At 41.5% G+C, this 21,724-nt stretch overlaps 2 protein-coding genes across 2 annotated transcripts; both read left to right on the top strand.

Annotated features, from left to right (window-relative positions):
- The first annotated feature begins 4,807 nt into the window (after positions 1 to 4,807).
- Positions 4,808 to 7,988, top strand: bcl7bb (BAF chromatin remodeling complex subunit BCL7B b). Its single transcript, XM_086080398.1, has 6 exons — positions 4,808 to 4,989; positions 5,413 to 5,488; positions 5,576 to 5,663; positions 5,752 to 5,910; positions 6,076 to 6,179; positions 6,286 to 7,988. Exons 1-6 carry the CDS (start codon positions 4,877 to 4,879, stop codon positions 6,355 to 6,357), a joined length of 612 nt encoding a protein of 203 aa, XP_085936524.1. The 5' UTR covers positions 4,808 to 4,876; the 3' UTR covers positions 6,358 to 7,988.
- Positions 7,989 to 8,244: 256 nt separating this feature from the next.
- Positions 8,245 to 21,402, top strand: baz1b (bromodomain adjacent to zinc finger domain, 1B). Its single transcript, XM_086080397.1, has 21 exons — positions 8,245 to 8,966; positions 9,797 to 9,913; positions 11,573 to 11,717; positions 11,893 to 12,085; positions 12,317 to 12,438; positions 12,569 to 12,766; positions 12,843 to 13,031; positions 13,135 to 14,443; positions 14,591 to 14,734; positions 14,825 to 14,963; positions 15,056 to 15,189; positions 15,673 to 15,784; positions 15,885 to 15,983; positions 16,154 to 16,331; positions 16,544 to 16,726; positions 17,170 to 17,317; positions 17,494 to 17,641; positions 17,727 to 17,845; positions 18,273 to 18,403; positions 18,537 to 18,643; positions 19,240 to 21,402. Exons 1-21 carry the CDS (start codon positions 8,848 to 8,850, stop codon positions 19,937 to 19,939), a joined length of 4,734 nt encoding a protein of 1,577 aa, XP_085936523.1. The 5' UTR covers positions 8,245 to 8,847; the 3' UTR covers positions 19,940 to 21,402.
- The last annotated feature ends 322 nt before the right edge of the window (positions 21,403 to 21,724 follow it).

The raw sequence follows: 21,724 nt of genomic DNA, 5'->3' as shown, positions 1-21,724 counted from the left end.
CCCATCCAAAAGCATCCATTGGCCACTTCATGGCCAAATGTCAAAGTGCATGAACAACAAAAACATTTGCATGTCTTCTTAAGTGCTCTCTCATAAATGTTTCCCTCCAGATCAGTGCCCATGTCCTGCTTGTATCTGTAAACCTGCTCCTTGTCCTGAACCTGCTCCTTGCACCTGTAATCCTGCTCCTTGTAACTGCCCCACTTGTCCTGAGCCCAATCCCTCCTCCCACCTGCTGACTTCGACCAATCGGGAGCCAGAGATGTGCTCAACAACCACCAGTCAGAGATTGTGCTCCTCCCACGACGTCACCTGCTTGTGCCTGCTGGTCATGTTTGCCACCTCGGTGACTCAACGGTTTTGCGCTGTGAACGCTGGAAAGCATTTTTACTCTCCCGCTTTTTGTCCGTCATCCATTGCAACGTTTTTCCAACACCTTCAAATTTCAAGCACATCATCCGTCCACCACTTGGGATTTTCCCCACAACCAACCGTACATTTTGAGCTATGGGAACGTCAGCGCTCCTGCGACAAAAACTGTTAAGTGATCAGCTACATCAAAAAGAGGACCTGATTAAGGACATGTGTGGAAATGTTTGTGCGCTTGTCATCTTCCTCTGTTGCATACCTCGGTGGATTTCGAGTGGCGCTCAACGACGGTCTTAGCGTCAACCGGAGCCATCCTCATCAGAGGACAAGCTAATTTCAATGTTGTGGACGGGTAATGGGCGGCGCCCCTCCCCCCCAGCAAAGAAACCTGTGTTATCTTGGCGTGTTTGTGCGGCAGTCTCACGGTCAACCTGCTGGTGCGTAAGCTCGACAACGACAAGAACGAAGCTGTGGCGCTGTGCCTCAAGTTGATCTTTGCAAGCAAAATCATCCTGCTAACTTCCAAAGTGACGCCTTTCCCAGAATGCGCCCCTTTGGACCCGGGATCGACTTCACAAGGTCACGTCGGCGTCCCATCTTGACGCAAATGAATGCGCACGTCGGCACTTGTACCCACTCCAACCTGCCAAGTTCTTCCAATCGTCCAGGAAGCAGGAAAAAGGCTCGACATTGGTCAAATCCAAAAGATCCCCTTGCAACATTTGCAATGGTTGAAGTGGGAACAAGTGTAGACGTCTGCATCACATTTGCTACTTGGAACTTTCGGTTTTTGACGTGACTGTCCATATTGTCATTCGGTGTGATCATAATGCTTTCCACCTGACCTTCAATGACATCTAGCTCCCAGCGAAGCGTTAGGTGGCTGGAGGTGTGGAGCGCATCATTGACGAGTGTCAAGCTGTTGTGACGACGTCGCCGTCTGACCGCTGCTACTTTAGTTTGTTTCTTTGAGCGTTTGGTGCTGCCACATTTTGTTCCTTGTCCACTGCTTACATTAGCCATGCAACTGTATGACAATTTCAGCGTAAGACATCTTCACGCCATTCAGTCCACGAGTGTGTAAGTGCCAGCAATGTGAAGCGTAAGCACAATTTCTGTAATTGAAGAGAAACATTTTCAAGTTTTTTTCAAAAAAATTGACGTAAAGAGTTTTGAAGCTTTTGTCACGTTTCCGTTTCAGCCAACGTGTATGATGTTTTGTGAGTAAATGGCTTGTAAACATAAAGTGAAACTGAAAAGTGCCCATGTAAACAAACGAGGGAATGAAATTAACAAGATCGAAAGCGTTGAGTATCTTTCAAGTGGTTTGTTTGTTCGTTGGTGGCTTGTTGATGAATGCCACTTGAAGTAGATTTATTTTGGCCACGAGTAGCCCCCCAGGTCACATGCAGTTTTTATGCTTGCAAACAGTATTCCTTGTCACAAGGAAAATTTGAAAACAATTTGATCAATGTTTAAAACGGCATTCCGCCAAATCAAGGCTTTAGAACAGTGGTGTCAAAGTCCGGTCCTCGAGGGACTGAGTCCTGCATGTTTTAGAGGTTTCACATGTTCAACACAGCTGATTCATATTTAAGCTCATCAGCAAGCTTTGCAGGAGCCTGATAATTGTCCTGATCATTGACTCAGGTGCGTTGAAATAGAGAAACCTCGAAAGCATGCAGGACGCAGTCCGTTGAGGACCGGATCTTGACACTGCTTTAGAACATATCTTGAGCTAAAATCTGTGGAGTAAAGTTAGACTCGCTTGGTGAGTGGCTACGCAAGATGGTTGCTGGTGGTTTCACTTCCTCCGATGTGAGTAAGCGACATTTTAGTCCATTTGTGTGTATAAGTCTGTGATTTGTTTACACTGACGGACGAAAACACGTCCGTCATTACATAGTCCGCCAATTTTTTCAAGTTTCTCGTCATTCGTCAGCAAAACTGGGGTCCGTCGGTGACGGACCAACGGACAGTGAGTCCGTCACTCCTGACGGACTGCCCACCTCTCATAATGATGGACACCATACTCTGAACATAAAAAACATTCAACATCTGTTGAAGCCTTCAGTGCACTAATGGGGGTGAAAACCACCAAACGGTTTATCTGCATAGGTGATATAGTCTTTGCTATGCTTTCTTCACCTGATGGGAGATGTTGATAGACAAGGTAAGGTCTGCCTCAGAGTCTATATCTCTACAGACCGAACCAACATTTTCCATTAGGTGAGGAAAGCACGGCAAAGTTGCTAAAGTACTTGAAAGTACTTTAAGTGGTAGTAAAGAACTTTAAAGTACTTTCTTAGGAAACTATGCCAAGCGCAGCTACCCCAACAGCTGCTGATATACTTCGAAACAGTTACCAAGGAGGGCCTTCTGATACTATCACAGATTGGTTTAGCAGCTGTACTGTCAAGGAAAGAATGGACTTGTGAAAGAAGCAGAGTAGGTGCCAATCCTCAGAGACACCTACGCTGGCAGACTACTGCAGAAAGCCAGTGGCACGCCTGCCACACCAGACACTCCGTTTTCTCCTCCCTTCCTTCTAAAAATCTAAAACTCTAGGCAGGGGTTACCTCACTGATGTGGTGCTTGTGGGCACCAGGTAGCCCCCAAAGACCACATGAGTATCTCGTAGGCCTGTTCTAAAAATAGCTAAACAGTGATGGGACATTACGATTTCCTAGGAATGTTGTTGAAGTGACCATTTGAAAATGTAAACACTGGCAATAATAGTGTAGTGCAACATTAATATTCTCTGTTTCCTAATTATTTTTGACAATTCATAAACATGATCAGTGTCTTCAAATAAATGAACATAATAATTATTAATAACATATAATGACATTAAATAGTTAATTAGAGCAAATTATTGCATACAGTAGTGTGTCTCAAACTGGTAGTCCTACACGTAATCAGTACAAAGAGGAGAATAGCTCTCAGCTTCAAAAAGGTTGGTGAACCTTAGTCTAGACTCTAGAGCCACAAGGCTCAAAAACAGCTACACTTAGGTATGAAATGCATCTCAAACAATTTTTAAGGGCTGACATTTGGTTGAATATTTGTTGAATAAAGCACTTCTCGTATTGCAAGGTCTACTCTTCAGAGATAAATAAACGATTGCCTATTTTTATGGCATATTTCAATTACAAGATAAAGTTGTGATTTGTCTATGTACGCTCTACATCAGAGCCGTATATAGAGAGAGTTTGACCACAGTGTGATTGGTCAACTACTGGTCTCATGACATATGGACGCCATCTTGTTACCCTGCCGAAGCAGAGTTGGCAAAACTCTCCCTATATACGGCTCTGCTTCTACATGGCTCAATACTACCCCCACCAGGACAAAGAGGGCAATGTGATAAATAGACCAAGTTGTGGACTTGAAGCACACGCTATTTAAAATATTGAACGTATACGTCTATATTGTAATGGTTTCTGATCAATAGACACACTACGTTAAACAAAAAAAAAACATAACGTACACATAATTGTACGCGCCCCATAATCTTAACTTCCCAGATGGCGCTCCTAGTAGTATGCATCCAGTCTGTCTTTTTTGTGTGTGTTAAGTATTATTTTAACAAACATTTTTCATCTGCTGGATATTTTCTGCATATCAATCAGGGTCATAGTAGTGCTTCCAGATTCTATCCCCTAACGGGTGACTGCAGGGGTTGTAGCCAAAAACGGATAACATAATGCCTGCAACCTGACTGTCGATACCCAAATGCTCTAAAATCTGATGTTATTTTAAGCGAATTATATGTATGTGACAACGTACTTTAGGCCTACCTCCATTTTCAAGCTGGGCGAAGCAACGATGGTACAAAACCCGCATCTGTTTTTTTTTTTCTTTAAATTTTTAAGGTGAACAGTTGTGCACTGTCATATGTTCTTTATTCTTTACTCTTTCATGTGAGCTAATTTTTGTGGGCTGTCTCTTCCACACACTTACTAAAACACTACATTTTTGGTCAAGGAAAAATTATTTTTGGTCCTGTGATGTCTATAAACGGACAATACAGGCTGTTTATTTTTTTATTTATGGGTGTGTGTAACGTCTCTGGAATGTATATAAAATATATATTTTAAGTGTACTTCCAAAAAGAGATATACATATTTCAAATTTATTTTTGGGGAAATTCTGTCGCACGTGTTTAGCTAATACCAATCCAATAACATTATTTGTAACATAAATATTGCAGCGAACTCAAATGTGACGCCATCACCACTGCCGCTTTCTGATAATAATGAAGCATAGTATGTGTACTTCAATTCATTCATCTGTCTTTATTACTTAAATACTGTGGGTAGTACAGTACAGTGAAATAAAGTACTGTACTAGCATATAAGCACATATGCGAGAAAAGGAGGTGAAGGGTGGGGTGGGGGGGGGGCGGGGTGGTTAAAAAGAAAGAGTTCAGAGGAGATTCTCGCGAGACTACCACAGTATAGAAGAAGCGGGGGCTAGGCCTGAAGTTTTCCTCATGCATCATTAGATGATTCATATCAGCGTCAAGATGTCGGGACGTTCAGGCCGCGCTGAGACCCGGAGTCGCGCCAAGGACGACATTAAAAAGGTTCTGGCCGCAATCGAGAAAGTTCGCAAATGGTACGTAGGCTGTCTAGTTTACAATATGGAGGAAATGCTTCAGCGGACCGTCAGTCGTTAGCTGCTACGTCGCTCAACTAACTTCAGTCGGAAAAGTTAGATAATTGACATAGCGTCTAGCCAATCGGTGTTCCTGTTTGTGAAAAAGGGCGGGGCTATCGGATTTTTTTCCGCCAGGAGCTGTCAATATGGCTGCAGCTCTGCACAACTAATTACGACGTCGATTCAGTTGACGTTTCACAATGATAATAATAAACACGATAATTTGTATACGAGAGCGTGACATTCATTCTAGAGATAAGTACTTTATCTGGATACACAGAAAACGTGACCATCTATATCTGTCGAGGATCAAATTGAACCGATTAGAGGAGATCATTGTTAGCTTTTGTCTAAATATAGACAAACTACTTTAATCCCCAGGGAGAAAAAATGGGTGACTGTTGGCGACACGTCCTTGCGCATATTCAAGTGGGTGCCCGTGACAGAAACAAAGCAGGTGGCGTTTCAATTATTTATTATTTGAGGATTCCCTGTTATATATTATTTGTGTGTTTGACTTCATCAGTGTCATTTCTAATATCAGATCTATCGCGCCAAATCTACTGGTGGAGAAACTAGAGGGTTAAAAGACGTGGTCCTTGAAAACACTAACTCTTTGCCAGATTTGACTGGTGAGTCTCATGGTGTGATGAGAAGTACAGTATGACCAAACACGAGTTGATTTAATGCACAGTGTGAATATTGTGTTCTTTACATCAGATGAAAACAGCAACCAGAGCTTTCTGTCTGATGTTTACCACTCTAAAATGGATAACAGCAGCAGCAACTCTAGCTCGCAGCAGGTCAGCCCTCCGCATACTTCCAGTCTTCGAACTGAAGACTCCCAACCACCAATGCTTGGACAGGAGAGCGTGGATGGTAGGTTGATGACCTTCTCACAATTCTCCTACTTTAAAGTGTTTACGTGAAAGGGACGTTTGCTGGGATTTTCTTGATTTATGTGTTCGTATTAATCAAAAGCAGAAATACACATTTTGACACTGTCGGCACGTAATTGATGGTGATGTCCTCTAATGAATCCAGATCCAGTTCACTCTGGACAGGATGGAGCAGACGAGCCTCCAACTCTCATCAAGGAGGATCTTCTGTCGTCAGGAAGTGCCAGACGAAGTGCCATACACACACAGGTTTCATACCACTTTCCTTAAGCGGCTTAACTGATTAAAAACAGCATTTGTCTCAGTGACATTATGTAAAGGTAATGCTAAGGGTCTATTTTTTTCTATTCAACAGGAAGAATCAGACGAATCAGGAGCACCTCCTTTAAAGAAGATTTGCACAAGAGAAAATGCTGTCTTAAGATAGTTTTCTATGTGAAGATGTACACATAACCTGTCCGCAGTTATTTCACTTCAGCTGAATGTTGAACTTTCAGGTTTTAAGGCTCTGTTGTATGCTTCACATGCATTCACCTTGCACTTCACTTGGTACACCTGCACAACCTAATCTGTTCTGTATCAGAGGTCCACAGTTAATAATCAAGAAAACTATTTAAATTACTTTTATCCTTAAAAATATTTCAATTTTGACCTTGTACTTTTATTATCTATGTATACACATACATATTTGGGCTTTTTTCTAAATTGAATATACTTATATTAATTACTACAAGATAGAGTCTCTGTAAACTGTCATATCTTGTTGCCTGCACACAGAGCCAATGCACACATATGCACACATTGTTTGTCAAGCAAGAAGATTTTATGCAACAGTGTCCCACCCCTTAGTTTAGTGTTTTGTGCATGAGTACCTTGATAATTCTCTGGAAATGGGCAAGTATCTCTCCATCAAATACTCCCAACTTCAAAATTTTTGGGCCATAACATAAATGGAATATTTGACTGTCTGGTTCTAACATGCAGTGATACACTCAAAGATAAAAGTGGTTAGATTAAAAGGAACCACAAATTATGATACTTTGTTAGGCCACATTTTGGATATTTGGAGACCAGTAAGTGTTTGCGTTGTTGATGTGAAACGAACATGCCGCAGTTGGAATAACACCTTGGAAACATGAAATAACTTTAGTAGAGGAGTTTCACAACAACATCTTTGTTTTGCCTGTCTGTCCATTTACTGAAACACATAATGCAGATGTTAGTTTGAGAGGGGATAATAGCTGACTATGGCTTAATACGAAAGTAATGCAGCCCAGTTGAAGAGCTTAGCGTTTATAGTGTGATAAGCTGCTACGTTGCCCATCATGTCAAATCTATAGTATTAATTTACTGTAATAGTACAGTATTATTATTGTAGTTTGCAGCAGTGAGCTGAATTACATCATAAAAAAAGAAGCAATTGTGATATTTTGGTCATGTAAACACAAGATTAATATTAGAGATACCTCTTTGTGATGAGTGCAGCTTTACACTGCAAATTACAAGCACTGGTGTCAGCAATTGTTAAATATGTATTGGGCACTGTCAAAAACAAAGATTTTTTTTTTGTATGTGAAAAAGGAATTTTTGGTTATAAGATTGTGGAACACTTAATCTTGTGGTCGGTGAGTGTACATATGACAACTATTCTATTCATTGATATACTATAACTGACAACGCAACATTCCCTGCTAAACGTTAAGCTTGTTGACGTATTTTTAAACTGATGAATATGGACAGTGCTGTGCTCTCCATTTCCATATTGTACAAGACTATACATGTAAGTGCGTCTTTATGCTGTTGACGTTTGCCTTCGCATATTTACCAATCATTGTGCATTATTGATTTTAATTGCAGTACACTTTGAAAATGAGTAAAATGTGTAGCTTATGCTTTGAGAGACAATCGTGATACCATGGATGAGCATATCTTTTTTTTCCATTTTTTTTTTTTAGCTTAACACAATTAAAATGCTTTGTTTAAAAAACATATTTATTTTCAATTCTGCACTTGTTTATAATGGATGCTTTAACCATAATAAACATGTTTTAATTTGAATTTGTTCTTAATCAGACGCTGAGACAATCACTGAATTAATGATAGCATTGTTTTATGAGGCTGTAACTGTTTTGTGTATTTGTGATACTGATAAAATAATCGAAATGCTTGTCTTGCAGCGTTCCAAATGTTGGGTTGTTCTTGACTAACAATGAACATTCAATGACAGCCAATAGGACGCCACTTCAGGCCAGTTTGACAAGGCCGCCTCGCGAACAGAGCCAATGGCTGCCAAGAGAGGGCGGTTCTCTGTTGCTACGCCGCTTGCTGCCGGGGAAACGAGTCGAGGGCGTGCGGAATAGTGCCGGTGTTCGAGAAACTCCCGCCATTTGGACAAGAAATTAACCTCTTCACGACATCATTTTTAAGAGCTACCAACATTAGGCTTTTTTTTTTCTTTCGTAAAACGAAGAAGGACCGAGACCTCGGCTTGTACAGTCGAGTGAATTGTTCTTCGCGCCAGACCTCCTGCTGGATTGTTGCCGCGAATTTGACTTCGGCTTGGATCGCATCCTGACAGGTCAAGCGAAAAGATAAAAGTTCGCCAAATACCTCGACACAAGAATAAAACGCTTGTGTGTTTTTGGGAATGTCCTCGGAACAGCTATGGCGTCGCCGCTGAAGCAGAGAAGAAGAATTCGATGAGGAGGCGAGGAAGAAGGGACACTGTTTTGTTTTGCAACGCGATAGCAAACCTGGCTAATAACTAGCCCGCGAGCTGCTGCACGTTGAGTTCCAGGCCTACCGGTGAAAACGTGATACATGCTATCAGGCGCTGTGATACAAGCTAACGTCATATTATTTTACACCAGAGTGTTAAAGTGATTATTTTTATTGCACAGCCGCCATTTGATTTACAATGGCGCCGCTTTTGGGCCGGAAGCCTTATCCATTAGCTAAGCCGTTAGCCGAGCCGCCAGGCCCAGGAGAGGAGGTCTACATCATCGAGCACACCAAGGAGGCCTTCAGGAACAAAGAGTATCCTCTAAACTAGATGCTGGTAAACTTATCAATTTAGAACCGTACATCATCAGCCTTTGGTCACCTGTCCCTTGATGAGGGTGTTAGATCACACATTCCCGTGTACAAATGTGCGCAGCTGCGCATAATAATTTGTTATGATCTGACATTTTCCATCGTTTTAGCTGCTCCCCGTGCACTGTTACTTCTCGTTGGCGACCGTGTTAGTTTCTGTACGCGTTTGCTAAAAACAACAAATTACCAAAAGCTGGATTCATCAGTTCAATTTCGAATATATTCCGAAAGCGCCCCTATTACGTAGCTTCTGTGAATCGGCTGTCAAAGATAATGGCGAACCGGGTGTGCTAGCACAATGCTAATGTTGGTGTTATGTCACCATAGCCCGTTCATATCAGTTAACGCAGAGTCTCAAGTGTGATTTTGCAACCCTAAGTTACCACTAGAGGTGTAGTAATGATGACTGAAGATGGTACAGAATACCTGCATGAAGGACACAGCCCGTTACTTTCCCATTTAGAGTAGTTTTTGGCACAGTCTGCGGTGATACTACAGATGAGCACTTGTATAGCACTTGTAATATTCACAGACACGGTAAAACAATTACTTATTTACAATTCAATATCAGTCTGATAGACTTAAGTCAGAATTCTTCCTTTTAGGATTGTCCCAATGTATTTGTTCATAAGATGAATCTTACATTAATCCAAGTGTTTATGAAGTTCATGATTCTTTGTTTTTATTTTGACTGATGTTTTGTGACCACATGAATCCTAGATGGCTCGTATACTTTTCGTATATAAAAGTTGTCCTTGACAAAATGTCAATAGTGAGTATGAGGCCCGCTTGAAGAGGTATGAAGAGCGCATCTGGACGTGCAAGAGCACTGGAAGCATTCAGCTGACACACAAAGAAGCATGGGAGGAGGAACAAGAAGTCACAGAATTGTAAGTATTGATTATTGCACGCGTGTGTGTGTGTGTGTTTAAAGGTACAATGGTAACATTCTGAGTGGTAGTGGTACACATATGATCATACGGATTGTTCATGCAGATGTCATAATGAAACCAAAGTGTAAATGACTTGCATGCAGTGTTTCACTTTCTATCCACAATCTCCAGTTGTCTGTAATTTTAAAATCAATGTTGTGGCAGTATCTCACAAGTCTGCAGACAAAGCCATGCTCTCAGACTAGTGAAGGTCGTGAGGCTTTCAGCTGTTCTGTGATTGGATAGCGCTAGCGCTCCACCTCTCTTTCTATTTTGGAGGATGTGCGTGTGATTGAGTCATCTTAACACTGCTGTGGTCTTAGAAAAGCTCGCTTATTGCAAACAGTGAAATGTAAATGTAAAAAAAAAAATGGACAGCATTCACAGTATGGCGTCACAACAGACACATGTGCAGCAGATATGTGTCATGACAAAGCACAGAATTATGCAGTGATGTAGAAGTTGCTCCAGATTACGAGCCATATTTAAAATGACATTGTGATGCTTCTTTTCTGCTCCCAAGCTTCCGTAATTGTTGGAAGTATATTTTAATTGTAAGCCACAGTTGTGCATAAAAATAGACTTGTATATGCATTTGTTGAAAAACTGAGGTGTTCGGAGGCCATAGTTTAATGAGAGGCAAGTAAGTTGCTAATTTTAATGGCTGTTTAAAGACTCCCCCACTACAGCAAATGTAGGTTGTACATTAATCGTTCAACTTATTCTGGTAAGAATAATGTTGTTAAAAACGACATGTTTTGTTTATTTGCATTTTTGAAAACTTCTGTACATGTGACAGTTGTAAGCCTGATAAAAATCAGAAGGGAACTAGCCTCTTTCACACATCATCTTAGCCAGTTAGGTCACTATTTACCGAACTCGTAAGAACAATGCCGGCTGTTTTTTTTTTGTTTTTTTACCTGATGTTATCATCAGCATTTAAAAAAAGCTTCCGTTCCAATGGCCCTTTTGAAAAGTTAGGCTATAGCTAATACTCTAGTTAAATTGTATTGTTATACAAACAAGGGACCAAAACACCCCCCTCCCTAGCCTTCATATTTATATATAAAAAAAAAAACTGTTTTGTTTAATTAAACAGGATCTTTGGGCCAACGGAAATTAAACAGATGTGGCAGTCACAAGCTTAGACGAGGAAAGTGTGATAAACACATCTACATCGTAGCATCTTATGTCATTGTGTTTGTATAAATACTACATGGTTGTTCTCCGATATTGCACACTAATACAATGGGTGGTCTGGGTCACAGTATACTGTAAATATATTTTCCCTTGCTGTCTTAAAAAACAACATGGCATCAAAATGATTTGTAAGCTGCAATTATTTCACACTGTTCTATTAAGCCATGTCCACTTGTATCTGTGAATACATTTTGCTGCCTTGAGAGGCCAAATTCAGTATTGAGGGTAAGGTTGTAAAATGCCTACAATGTGATAGAAAACACATAAATTGATCAATAGTGTTTATGAAAATATTTCACGAAATGGTGCTTTTTAGGAGCACCTTTTCTACCTATGTAATGTGTGTGAAAAGTACATATACTTATTTTTTTAGTTTATTTCTAACTACAAAAAGGACTAACTATTGTATCTGTGCAGGCTTCAAGAGGAATATCCTCACTGGTTTGAGAAGCCCATCCTGGAGATGGTCCACCACAACACAGTGTCTTTAGACAAGCTGGTTGAAATGGCCTGGGTAGAAATCCTCACAAAGTATGCTGTTGGCGAAGAGTGTGACTTCACGGTCAGTTTAATCTGCAGTTATTTCTTGTCTGTTTTGTAAGATAGTACCTCTTAAGCATTGGTCAGTATTCAATGCTTTATTAGTATTCAATCCGTCTGTTTAAATTCAATAAGGAGAAGTGTGATCAAAATCTTGATGCTTAGTTGCTAAGATACTCACAAACATTTTAATTCAGGTGAGCCAAGACAAAAGTTTACAAGTGAAGGTGGTAAAGATTCATGCCCTTGAGAACCCTGAGGGTGAAGCTGGAGAAAAGAAGCTTGAAGGTGCCTGTGATTCTCCATCCAGTGACAAAGAGAATGCCAGTCAAGAAAACCAGAGGAAAGAACCTGTTCACAGAGAGGAGGAGAGCAGGAGAGAGAGTCTCGGTAAGTTTGTGCAATAACAGCTTCTTTCTTTTTTTTGGTCATTGAAAAGGATTGTTTTGGCGATGCAAGTATACCGCTGTGTTTGGTGTGTAAAAAAGCGATTTTAATCCATATAGCAAATGAATGTGTGGTATAACACTCACATCCATGCATTGCAGTGCATGTTTTGCAGCTGGTTGTGTTTTTACTTGATACTTTAATGTCAGTGGCATTTGTTGTCTTCTTTTTCAGGTGACAGAGCACGGCGTTCACCAAGAAAACTTCCCACTGCCATGAAGGAAGAAAGGAAGAGGTGGGTAATTCCCAAGTTCCTTCCTCATAAGTACGACGTCAAGCTCGTCAGTGAGGACAAGGTTTGTATGGTTGTTTTTTTTCTTGTCGACATTTTTTGTGTTTTTTTACTATGCAATTATTGGTCTTTGAAATGTTTTGTTGCATACTTAAACACTAAATTAAGACAAACATTTCTGACCCGTACCACAGGTAATCAGTGATGTGCCAGCAGACAGTCTTTTCAGAACAGAGCGCCCGCCAACCAAAGAGATCATCCGTTACTTCATCAGACACTATGCACAGAGGCTGGGCATGGGCGAGAGTGCACCCTGGGTGGTTGAAGATGAATTAGTGAAAAAGTTTAATCTGCCCAGTAAATTCAGTGACTTTCTTCTCGACCCTCACAAGGTACGGCACTGGTCATTTCTTCTTTATATGCTTATAATTGTGAATTATATCAGCTCACACTCTTGTTTGACTGAAGTTTTTAGCGGAGAATCCTTCTGCCAAGCGCAAGAGCTTGACTTCTCCTGAAGGAAAAGCAAGAAAGAGGCAGAAGATACCCGGTACACCGGGAGAGACCTTGGGAAATGAAAAAGGAGAAAAGAAGAGAAAAAGCCAGAAAGATGCTCTCGGGAAGCCCCTTAGTCCCACCATCTGGGGCCATGTGCAGGTAAGCTCAGTTGCATGCAAACATTGATACTGTGTAATCAGTTGTGGTGTTCTTAAAGCATAATGGACTTGTGTCTTCTCTGCTCCCCCCACCCCCTACATAGAAAATAAAAATGAATGGTTCGCCATTAAAAGTAAAGAACTCTGGAACACCCAAGAAAGGAGAAGGTACAAGCTCAGGTCTTTCCAGTCCAAAATCTGTTAAAAAATCTGCCGACAAGAAGGATGGAAAGACACCTGGAAAAAGTGGTGATAAGAATATTCTTAAAGCTTATAGAAAAGATGCAAAAGCAAATGCCAAGTCACCAAAGATGAAGCAGATGACCCTGCTGCATCTCGCCAAGAGCCCTGCTGCAGGCAGCCCCAAAAAACGAGCCCGCAGTAGTAGCACGGGCACTCCCAAACTAGGGAAGCCATTACATCCAATGGCTCTCCACCTTCTTCGTTACTATAAGGAGAACAAGGGCAAAGAAGACAAAAAGAATTTCCTGTCTGTCCTCCTCTCCAAGGCTGCAAAGGCCTTGTCACCAGATGACCGCGACAGACTACCCGATGAGCTGAAAGAGCTGGTTGAGAAACGCTGGGAGAGATTGGAGCAAAAGAGACGCTGGGCGGCCATGAGTGAGGAGGAAAAGCAAGAAGAAATGAAGAAGCGGCGTAATGATCTCAAAGAGAAACTTCGAGAAAAAGCCAAGGAACGTCGCGAGAAGGAGATGCAACTCCGTCTTGAACAGTCGCGCAGATACGAGGACCAGGAAATCCAAGGTGGCAAGGCTTTGCCGACATTTAAGCTGGTTGACATGCCCGAGGGACTGCCCAACACCCTGTTTGGGGATGTTGCTATGGTTGTGGAGTTTCTTCACTGCTATGCTGGCCTGCTAATGCCAGATGACAAATATCCCATCACATCTACTGCTCTGATGGAATCGTTGGCCGGAGTGCGCTCGGGTTTCCACTACCTGAACCGTGTGCTGGTAGTGCTACTTCAAACGCTGCTGCAAGATGAGCTCGCAGAGGGCTACAGTGAGCTTGATATCCCTTTATCTGAGATCCCCCTTACTTTGCACTCTGTATCAGAGCTGGCCAGGCTGTGTTTGCGTCCTTTTGATGCTCAAGGTGAGGAGAGTGGTCAGGGGTCTGTGGACTTGGCCATGAGTGACTTTGATGATGTGGTGACAAGCGAGTTCCTGGAGAAGCTTGAAACTGTCGAGGTCTTTGAGCTTGACCCAGAAGAAAAAGTCAGCCTGCTGGTAGCATTGTGCCACCGCATTCTCATGACATACTCGGTGGAAGACCATGTTGATGGCATGCAGCAACGAACCGCTGAACTGTGGAAGGAGCGCGTCGCAATGCTGAAAGAGGTCAATCGTAAGAAGGCTGAGAAGAAGAAGCAAAAAGAGGTTGAGGGCAAAGGTAATTTGGAATTATATTAACAAATGAAATGTGAGCTGAAAATTCCATAAATTATTCTAAAATGTATTTTGTTTATTTATTGTGCATTTAGTAAAAATATTGGTATGGCTTATGACACACCACAATGTATTTTTTTCATGGCCCCAGATGAGAAGAAAAAAGATCCAAAGAAGGAGATCAAGAAAGAAGTAAAAGTAGAGCTGGTGGACTTGATCAGCTCAGTCAAGAGCAGGCGGCTGATGAGCATGCAGGCCAAGAGAGAAAGAGAGGAGTTGGACAAACAGAACAAAGGTGATTCTTGCTTCCCTTGATACACTTTGAATCAGTCAAGTAGGCAATTGGCTTTGGGGACTTATTTGTTTCTAAATTATCATCCCATAGAACGCATGGAAGTGGCAGCTGAAGAAGAGCGACTACGCAGACAAAGAGCGACTGCGGAAAAGAATTTTCAAGAGGGTATAACAAAAGCCAAACTGGTCCTGCGTAGAACTCCTCTGGGTACAGACAGAAATCATAACAGGTCAGAGAAACTGGTCTAACCATAAAATAAAGGCGTGTCAATTAACTTAAAAGAAATAAGGCACAAATATTAATACATGTTTGTTTGTCCAGATATTGGTTTTTCTCTGATGTTATCCCTGGGCTGTACGTGGAGAAAGGCTGGGTGCATGACAGCATAGACTACAGCTGGACACCTCCTCTTGAAGAAAAAGCAACTGAGCCTGATGTGGACGACGAAGACGATGGTAAGATTGCCGTGGCACAAAGAAGAAAATTTTTTTGTAGCCATAAGCATGTGCAAGTAACGTAGTGCTGGGCGATATGGGGTGGGGAGCGGGTGGGGGTGTGTGGGGGGGACCTATAACGATATACGGCGATATATTTTCAGGTTTTCTATATAAAAAAAAATATATACAACACACTGACTGTTTATTTTCTTGTTTTATTTTTAAGTGATTAAACAGATCTGCATCAAAAGACAAATGCATTCAGTATATAACTATATAAAATTATAAAATGTTCACAAAACAGGTGAAGTAACCACTGACATTTTTTTACAAATGTATATATGAATCTAAATAGGGGATACAAAAAAAAGTTTCAGACAGAAATTGTTAAAAAAAAAAGATGAGATCTACTGTAACGTTGTTTTGAAAACATTTTTTGCGCAAATAAGCAAAAATATGTTTTGATGTTATCAAACTTGTTTGATCAAAATGCTTTTGTAGATGCGGACGATAATGGAAGTACTGATGGTACTAATAATGATGGAGCCCTGCTGGGGGCAACAACAGACGTCTGTATAGAAACTACATCTCCTAAGCAGGGACAGAATCTCTGGTTCGTGTTTTACATTTATCTTTATCTTTGCTTTTTGGTTTGAGTATTTGTACGCTGTTTTCAAGGCCATATCTGCTTTCTAACCTCCTAATATTCCCAGGTTCATATGCGACAGTCCTGCTGAACTAGAGGAATTGGTGGACAGTCTTCATCCTCATGGAGTAAGAGAAAGTGAACTGAAAGCAAAGATAGAAAGCAGGTGAATGAATGAATTCTCAAGAGATGGATAGTTACATATTTTATTTCTATTCCATTTGTATATGCTTTGGCCCCTTAGTTTCCCTTATTTCTATATCAGTTCAAACCATTTACGATTTTAGATTGCAACTCCAAAGTAACAGCAAATATGTTCCCGTTGTTCTTGTACAGTTACCAGGACATCTTACACTCCATCAATTTAACCCGGAAGGACAAAGTTGGCCTCGGAGTCCCTGACGAGGACACAGATCTGCAGAAATTTCTACGCAGTGATATTCAGGAAATAGCCTCACGCCTCCTAAAGGGTGGCTTGGGATACTTTGATGATGACATGGACATAGAAGACCAGGTGAGCAGGCTATCTGTGTCTGGTAACTTGCAACAGTTTGTATTGGCTTTTACTGAAGACTGACATAACTGTATGCAATTGTTTTCAAATTTTGTGTAACACTAAATTTTTGAACTTTTATGGACACATATTTTTTTCCCCTTTGTGGTCCTCAAATTTTGCACAAACTGCCTGTCATTGATTTGTCTGTCTATTTCATTATCTGTACACAGCTGGAAAAAAATGACAACTTGAAAGAATTAGGCGAGTCGATCATCAGCATTCAGGCATGTGTGATCAAGAAGTTCTTGCAAGGATTCATGGCCCCCAAGCAGAAAATAAAGAAAAAGTCTGGCGGGGAAGAAAACAAAGTTGAAGAGGTGGATGAAGAAAAGAAACTGGCAGAGGAGGCCAAGGTAAGTGAAAGGAAGGAAGAAAAACATGTGACTATGGAAGAACCTGGCTGTAGTTAAGTGTCACCACCTAAGATGAGCATTGCCTACGGCTCTTTGTTGTTGTGCTACCCCACAATGAGTCAGGGCTCATATAATGTCACCCAAAAAAAACAGCAGCAGTCGTCATTCCATCAATCTCCCCAATGGGTTTAATATAAATGTTACATATTTATATAAAAGCTGTAAATTACATTTTGCATGTATATATTAACTAGGCATGCACCAAAATTTGGGCCACAAAAAATTGTATTTCCGCTTTTCAGCTTAAAGACAATTAAAACCAAAAAAAAATATGGCTGAAGCAGGATGTTGTGGTGACGAAAACAAAAACCGCAGCCTTGGTACAGTATAATACCAGGATTGGTCTACCATTATTTTATTTTATTTTAAATGCATCTCCTCAGGTGGCAACAGCAATAGAGAAGTGGAGGACAGCTATCCGTGAGGCCCAAACCTTCTCCCGCATGCATGTGCTGCTGGGAATGTTGGATGCCTGCATAAAGTGGGATATGTCTGCCGAGAATGCCCGTTGCAAAGTTTGTCGGAAAAAAGGTAAACACAATAACCGGTCTGTAAAAATTGTTTATTGTAAATGCGCACAGTATAGTGTAAGCTTTAAGGTGATGATAAACCACGGTCATTAGCAATGGATCACATAACCGTACAAAATTGTGAATTCATTATTAAGGCAGTCTTATTTAAATGACAACATTTTCAATCCTGCTCAGGCGATGATGAGAAACTTATCCTCTGTGACGAATGCAACAAGGCCTTCCATCTTTTCTGCCTGAGACCCGTGCTGCACCGCATTCCCGAAGGCGAGTGGTTGTGCACGGCCTGTCAGCCCACAGTGGCCAGACGGGGCACACGCTCGAGGTAAGTGTTCATATCAGTGAGTGGTGAGACTAGTAGCACTTAAATGCTGCAGTGAAAATGTCTGCAATAAAGTTGTGTTCTTCAGGAACTACAAACAAGACAGCGATGAAGACGATGAGGATGAGGAGGAATCTGAAGAGGAAGACTCTGATGGGGAGGAAGATGATGAGGAAGAGTCTGAATACAAGGCCATGGGCCACAGCTGTGAGTATCACAAAGAGCAACACTTTATTTTTGTTACAAACTGAGTGTGGAGTAAAAAGGGAGCCAATTAAAGCGACCATTTTTGGAAATCTACCTTAGTACTTTTTGCCCTGTCATGTTGCTCTGTACAGCAGTTGGACTTTCAATTGAATCCGTTTCGGCCTAGTTCCAAAACATCCCCCAGCACCAAAAATTTAGTTTTGTGAGTTATTTATTCATTATTTATTTATTTATTTTCTGTTGAGAGTAAAAGTTATTAGAGACAGCAGTGAGTGGCACACAGTTTCCTGGCCCTCCTCCCCTATTTCACAGTGAACTGAAGTTTTGTTTTTTAGGGTGTACATTTTCCATCCTAATTCTCAAGCGATGACATCATCTGCACCATTTTCTCAATAGTGTTTCATTGTCTCTTATTTTTGTTTGACAGTGAGGCCAAGAAAAAAAGCTAAGCAGTCTTCAGCCGTGCAGAAAAGTAAACCAAAAAAGAAGCCGTCCTCTTCTAGTCAGAGTGCTAAGCAGAGGACTGGCCCCAGTAACCCTGCGGACATCGATGAATTGGTGAGAAAACAGATCAATCCTGATACTTGCTGTCAACTGAATTGTGTTTTTTCAAAATTGTAGACCCTGTCAAAATATTCATTTGGTATTAGCGCGATGTTCTAAAAATGTTGCCGATGTGTCGTTTCTGAAGGTGCGTCAGAGCTCCCAGACAGGAGTGCGCAGACAAACACTGGAGCTGGAGAAGTGTGAGGAAATCCTTAAAAAAGTGGGCAAGTTCCGATACAGCTGGCCCTTTAGGTGAGAGGGCATTGTTACCGATGTGAATGGAGCTTCACGCATTTGACCTTTTTACTACCGGTATATATTTAGTCACAATTCATAAGATGTCCACAAAGGAACCAAACTAGCTTCAGTCATCAGGCCTAAATTGATTTGAGAATGAGACTACAAAACCTTACCTTCAGATGTGAGAAATGTTTATCAACAAAAACATTTTTTATCCATCCATCCATTTTCTTGTGCTTGTCAAGTCACAGGGGCAGCAACATGCCCAAGCTACCCGATCTGACTCGTCTTAATGCAAAATAGAGCACAGAAGTCATTGCCTGTGAAGTTATTTGCGTGGGCGTTTGTGCACGCAGTTGTTTCATGTGTTCCGTCAATGTAAACAGTCAAAATGGATATATGTCACTGCCGATATCGGCATTAAATTGGAATTGGGTACTTTGACCGGCAGTGTAAATCCATTCTAATTAACATCAATTTGTCTTGCCCTAGTCTTAATGTCTTTCCAATCGATCCAACCCATAGTACATAGATTCCATAAAAGGCAATAATGGTGATTTCATACTGGCTTTGCTGTGTCCAATCTTGAATGCTCTTACTCCCCTCAGGGAACCCGTGTCCACAGAGGAAGCAGAGGACTATCTGGACATCATTTCGCAGCCCATGGATTTCCAGACCATGCAAAGCAAGTTCAGCCAAGGCTCGTATCGCCACGCCAACGACTTCATGGAGGACATGAAGCTAGTCTTCTCCAATGCGGAGGAGTATAATGAGCAGGGCAGCACCGTGCTCTCCTGCATGACCAAGAGCGAGACGGTCTTCATGGAGCTGCTCCAGAAGCTGCTACCCGGCCTCAGCTACCTGCGGCGACGCTCACGCAAGCGTGTCACTCGAGCTCCTGCCTCGTCAGAGGAGGATGAAGAAGCGGAGGAGGAGGAGGAGGAGGAGGAGGAAGAAGAAGAAGAAGAAGAAGAAGAAGAAGAAGAAGAAGAAGAGGAGGAGGAGGAGGATCAGACACCACCGCAGAAAAGAATTCAGAATGGCAAGTCAAACGCAAAGAAAAGCAGAAACAGACGGGGAGCACAGGATGAGGAGAGTGAGGAGGAAGAGGAGGACAGCGGCAAGCGGAGAAGTAAGAGGACCTCTTCCAAAGCAGCCGGGAAGAATTACAGGGAGCAGGATTGCGACGATGAGCGCGACGCTCGTAGAACTCTGCAGCGGCGGGGCCGGACGGAGGCCGACGGGGAGAGCAGCGATGACGAGAGGCCAAGCCGGCAGCGACATTCCAAGAGACAGAAACGCTCGTGAAGCGCAGGAAGCTTTGGATTTTGTCATCCTTTTGATTTCTTAGTTCCAAGCCAGCAGGGAATCAAACCTCACAATGACTCTTTGTCTTATTGAATTTCTGTTCATATTTTTCAAAAAGGATTTATATTTGTAACATTTATTGGTGTGTTTTATTTTTGCTTTGCTTTTTTGTTGTTGAAAAAATAGACACACTTTAGAAGGGGCCTCGTAGCCCTTCAACTTTTTTTTTTTTTTCTCTAAATGAGTGCGTTCCTCTCAAATACCGCTGGAACGGAATCGGCCGGACTTAAAACACATAAATCCTCGCCACGTTCTTGGGGCTTGTTCAACAGTGTCACAGCAGTGTACCGATTTTTGTGTGTTTTTTATTTGGGGGGGGACTAATAGTCCCAAGTCGGTGTTCATGCAGCCAAGACCCCCTATGCATACCATGAACACTTTAAATAATGTACAGTATGAAGGACGACTACATTTTAGGTATCTCTGCAGGAGGCCCTTGTCAAATGCAAGTTTTGTACAGTAAACTTGTTTTCTTCATTTGGTCACATGCTGTGTTGTGCGTTACTGCCCTAATGTGAGTATTGAACCAGCAAGCTAACCCATAAGTGTCATCATTTGGATCTTCTGTTCTATAGTGGCCTGCCACTTTAAACAAAGCGGTACCTCAAGGTTCTGTCAAATGCACTACTTTGTGTAAAATGTACCAAACAAGCCAGCAGCTGCAGGACCACTTTGTTAAAATAATGTGCATAAACATTTGTACAACAATAACTTTATTATCAATATGGATATTTTTAAAGAGTTAATATTTTTTGCACATTTCATTTGGGTTTTGTAAGTCACGTCTGCATAAATGTTTAATCAGGACTCCTCTAGTTGTGCAGAAAACGTGTTTAGTGTTTTGGGTTGTTGTTTTTAAAAAGTCGTCTGCCCTGGCAGAAATGGCCGGGTTTGTCGTGCGTTTTTGTAAAGAACACCTCAAGAAGGATTTACAACAAAAAAAAAAAAATGCAGCTCCTCGGTGAATGTCTTCACTGAGTCACCAGGTGGCGCTCCTCTCCTATATTTTTCTTACTATTATTCCTACGTCGGACCCAGTGACAGCTCTGCTCATACCTTTTGTAGCAAGCCACTTTTTGTTCTTAAAGGTTATACAGGGAAGGAAAACTCTCACATCACTTGAATATTCTCCTGCGTAGGTTTTCTGTCACACAACCAGCCTAGATAGCCCCCTTGTGTTCGTCTTGTTATGTAATTTCATCATAGTGTTCTTTTCTCATGCCTTAATGTTTGGATGTTAGTTTCTGCTTTACTCCACAACCAATGTGTGAAATTGGACTGCCCGTCTCAAGATGTGACCTGACTGTATTTTACACAACCCCTTTTCTATGTATATTTATAGTTTAGGCAGGTTTAAGGAGTAATTACGTGTAAAGATTTTCCAATAAAGGCTATGAGCAAGAGTTGTCCTTGTTTTGTATCGTCACTTTTTGACAAATCATTGTCAGTTGCTGCTTATAGTGGTAGCGTATTAATGATTATTTCATTAAGATGAAAAGAGTTACTATATATGAGTATGGCTTTGTGCAAGTAAAAAAATAAATAAAATAGAAGATGACACTGGACATGTGTCCAGCCATAATAAATGAAATTTTGAGTCAGCAAGCCATCTTTATTTGTTAACAGGTGAATAGGTAGCAATGGAGCGCAGGATGAGCGAAAGGGAAATTAGAAGAAATGTACGTGATGGGTGACACAGCTTCATCCCTCTAAAATCACATTTCA

Source organism: Leptonotus elevatus, chromosome 7 (genome assembly GCF_054856555.1).
Source record: "Leptonotus elevatus isolate MCC_2025b chromosome 7, RoL_Lele_1.0, whole genome shotgun sequence".
NCBI classification, from domain to species: Eukaryota; Metazoa; Chordata; class Actinopteri; order Syngnathiformes; family Syngnathidae; genus Leptonotus; species Leptonotus elevatus.
The sequence above is the reverse complement of the archived record's forward strand: the minus strand, read 5'-3'. Positions and strand labels throughout refer to the sequence as shown.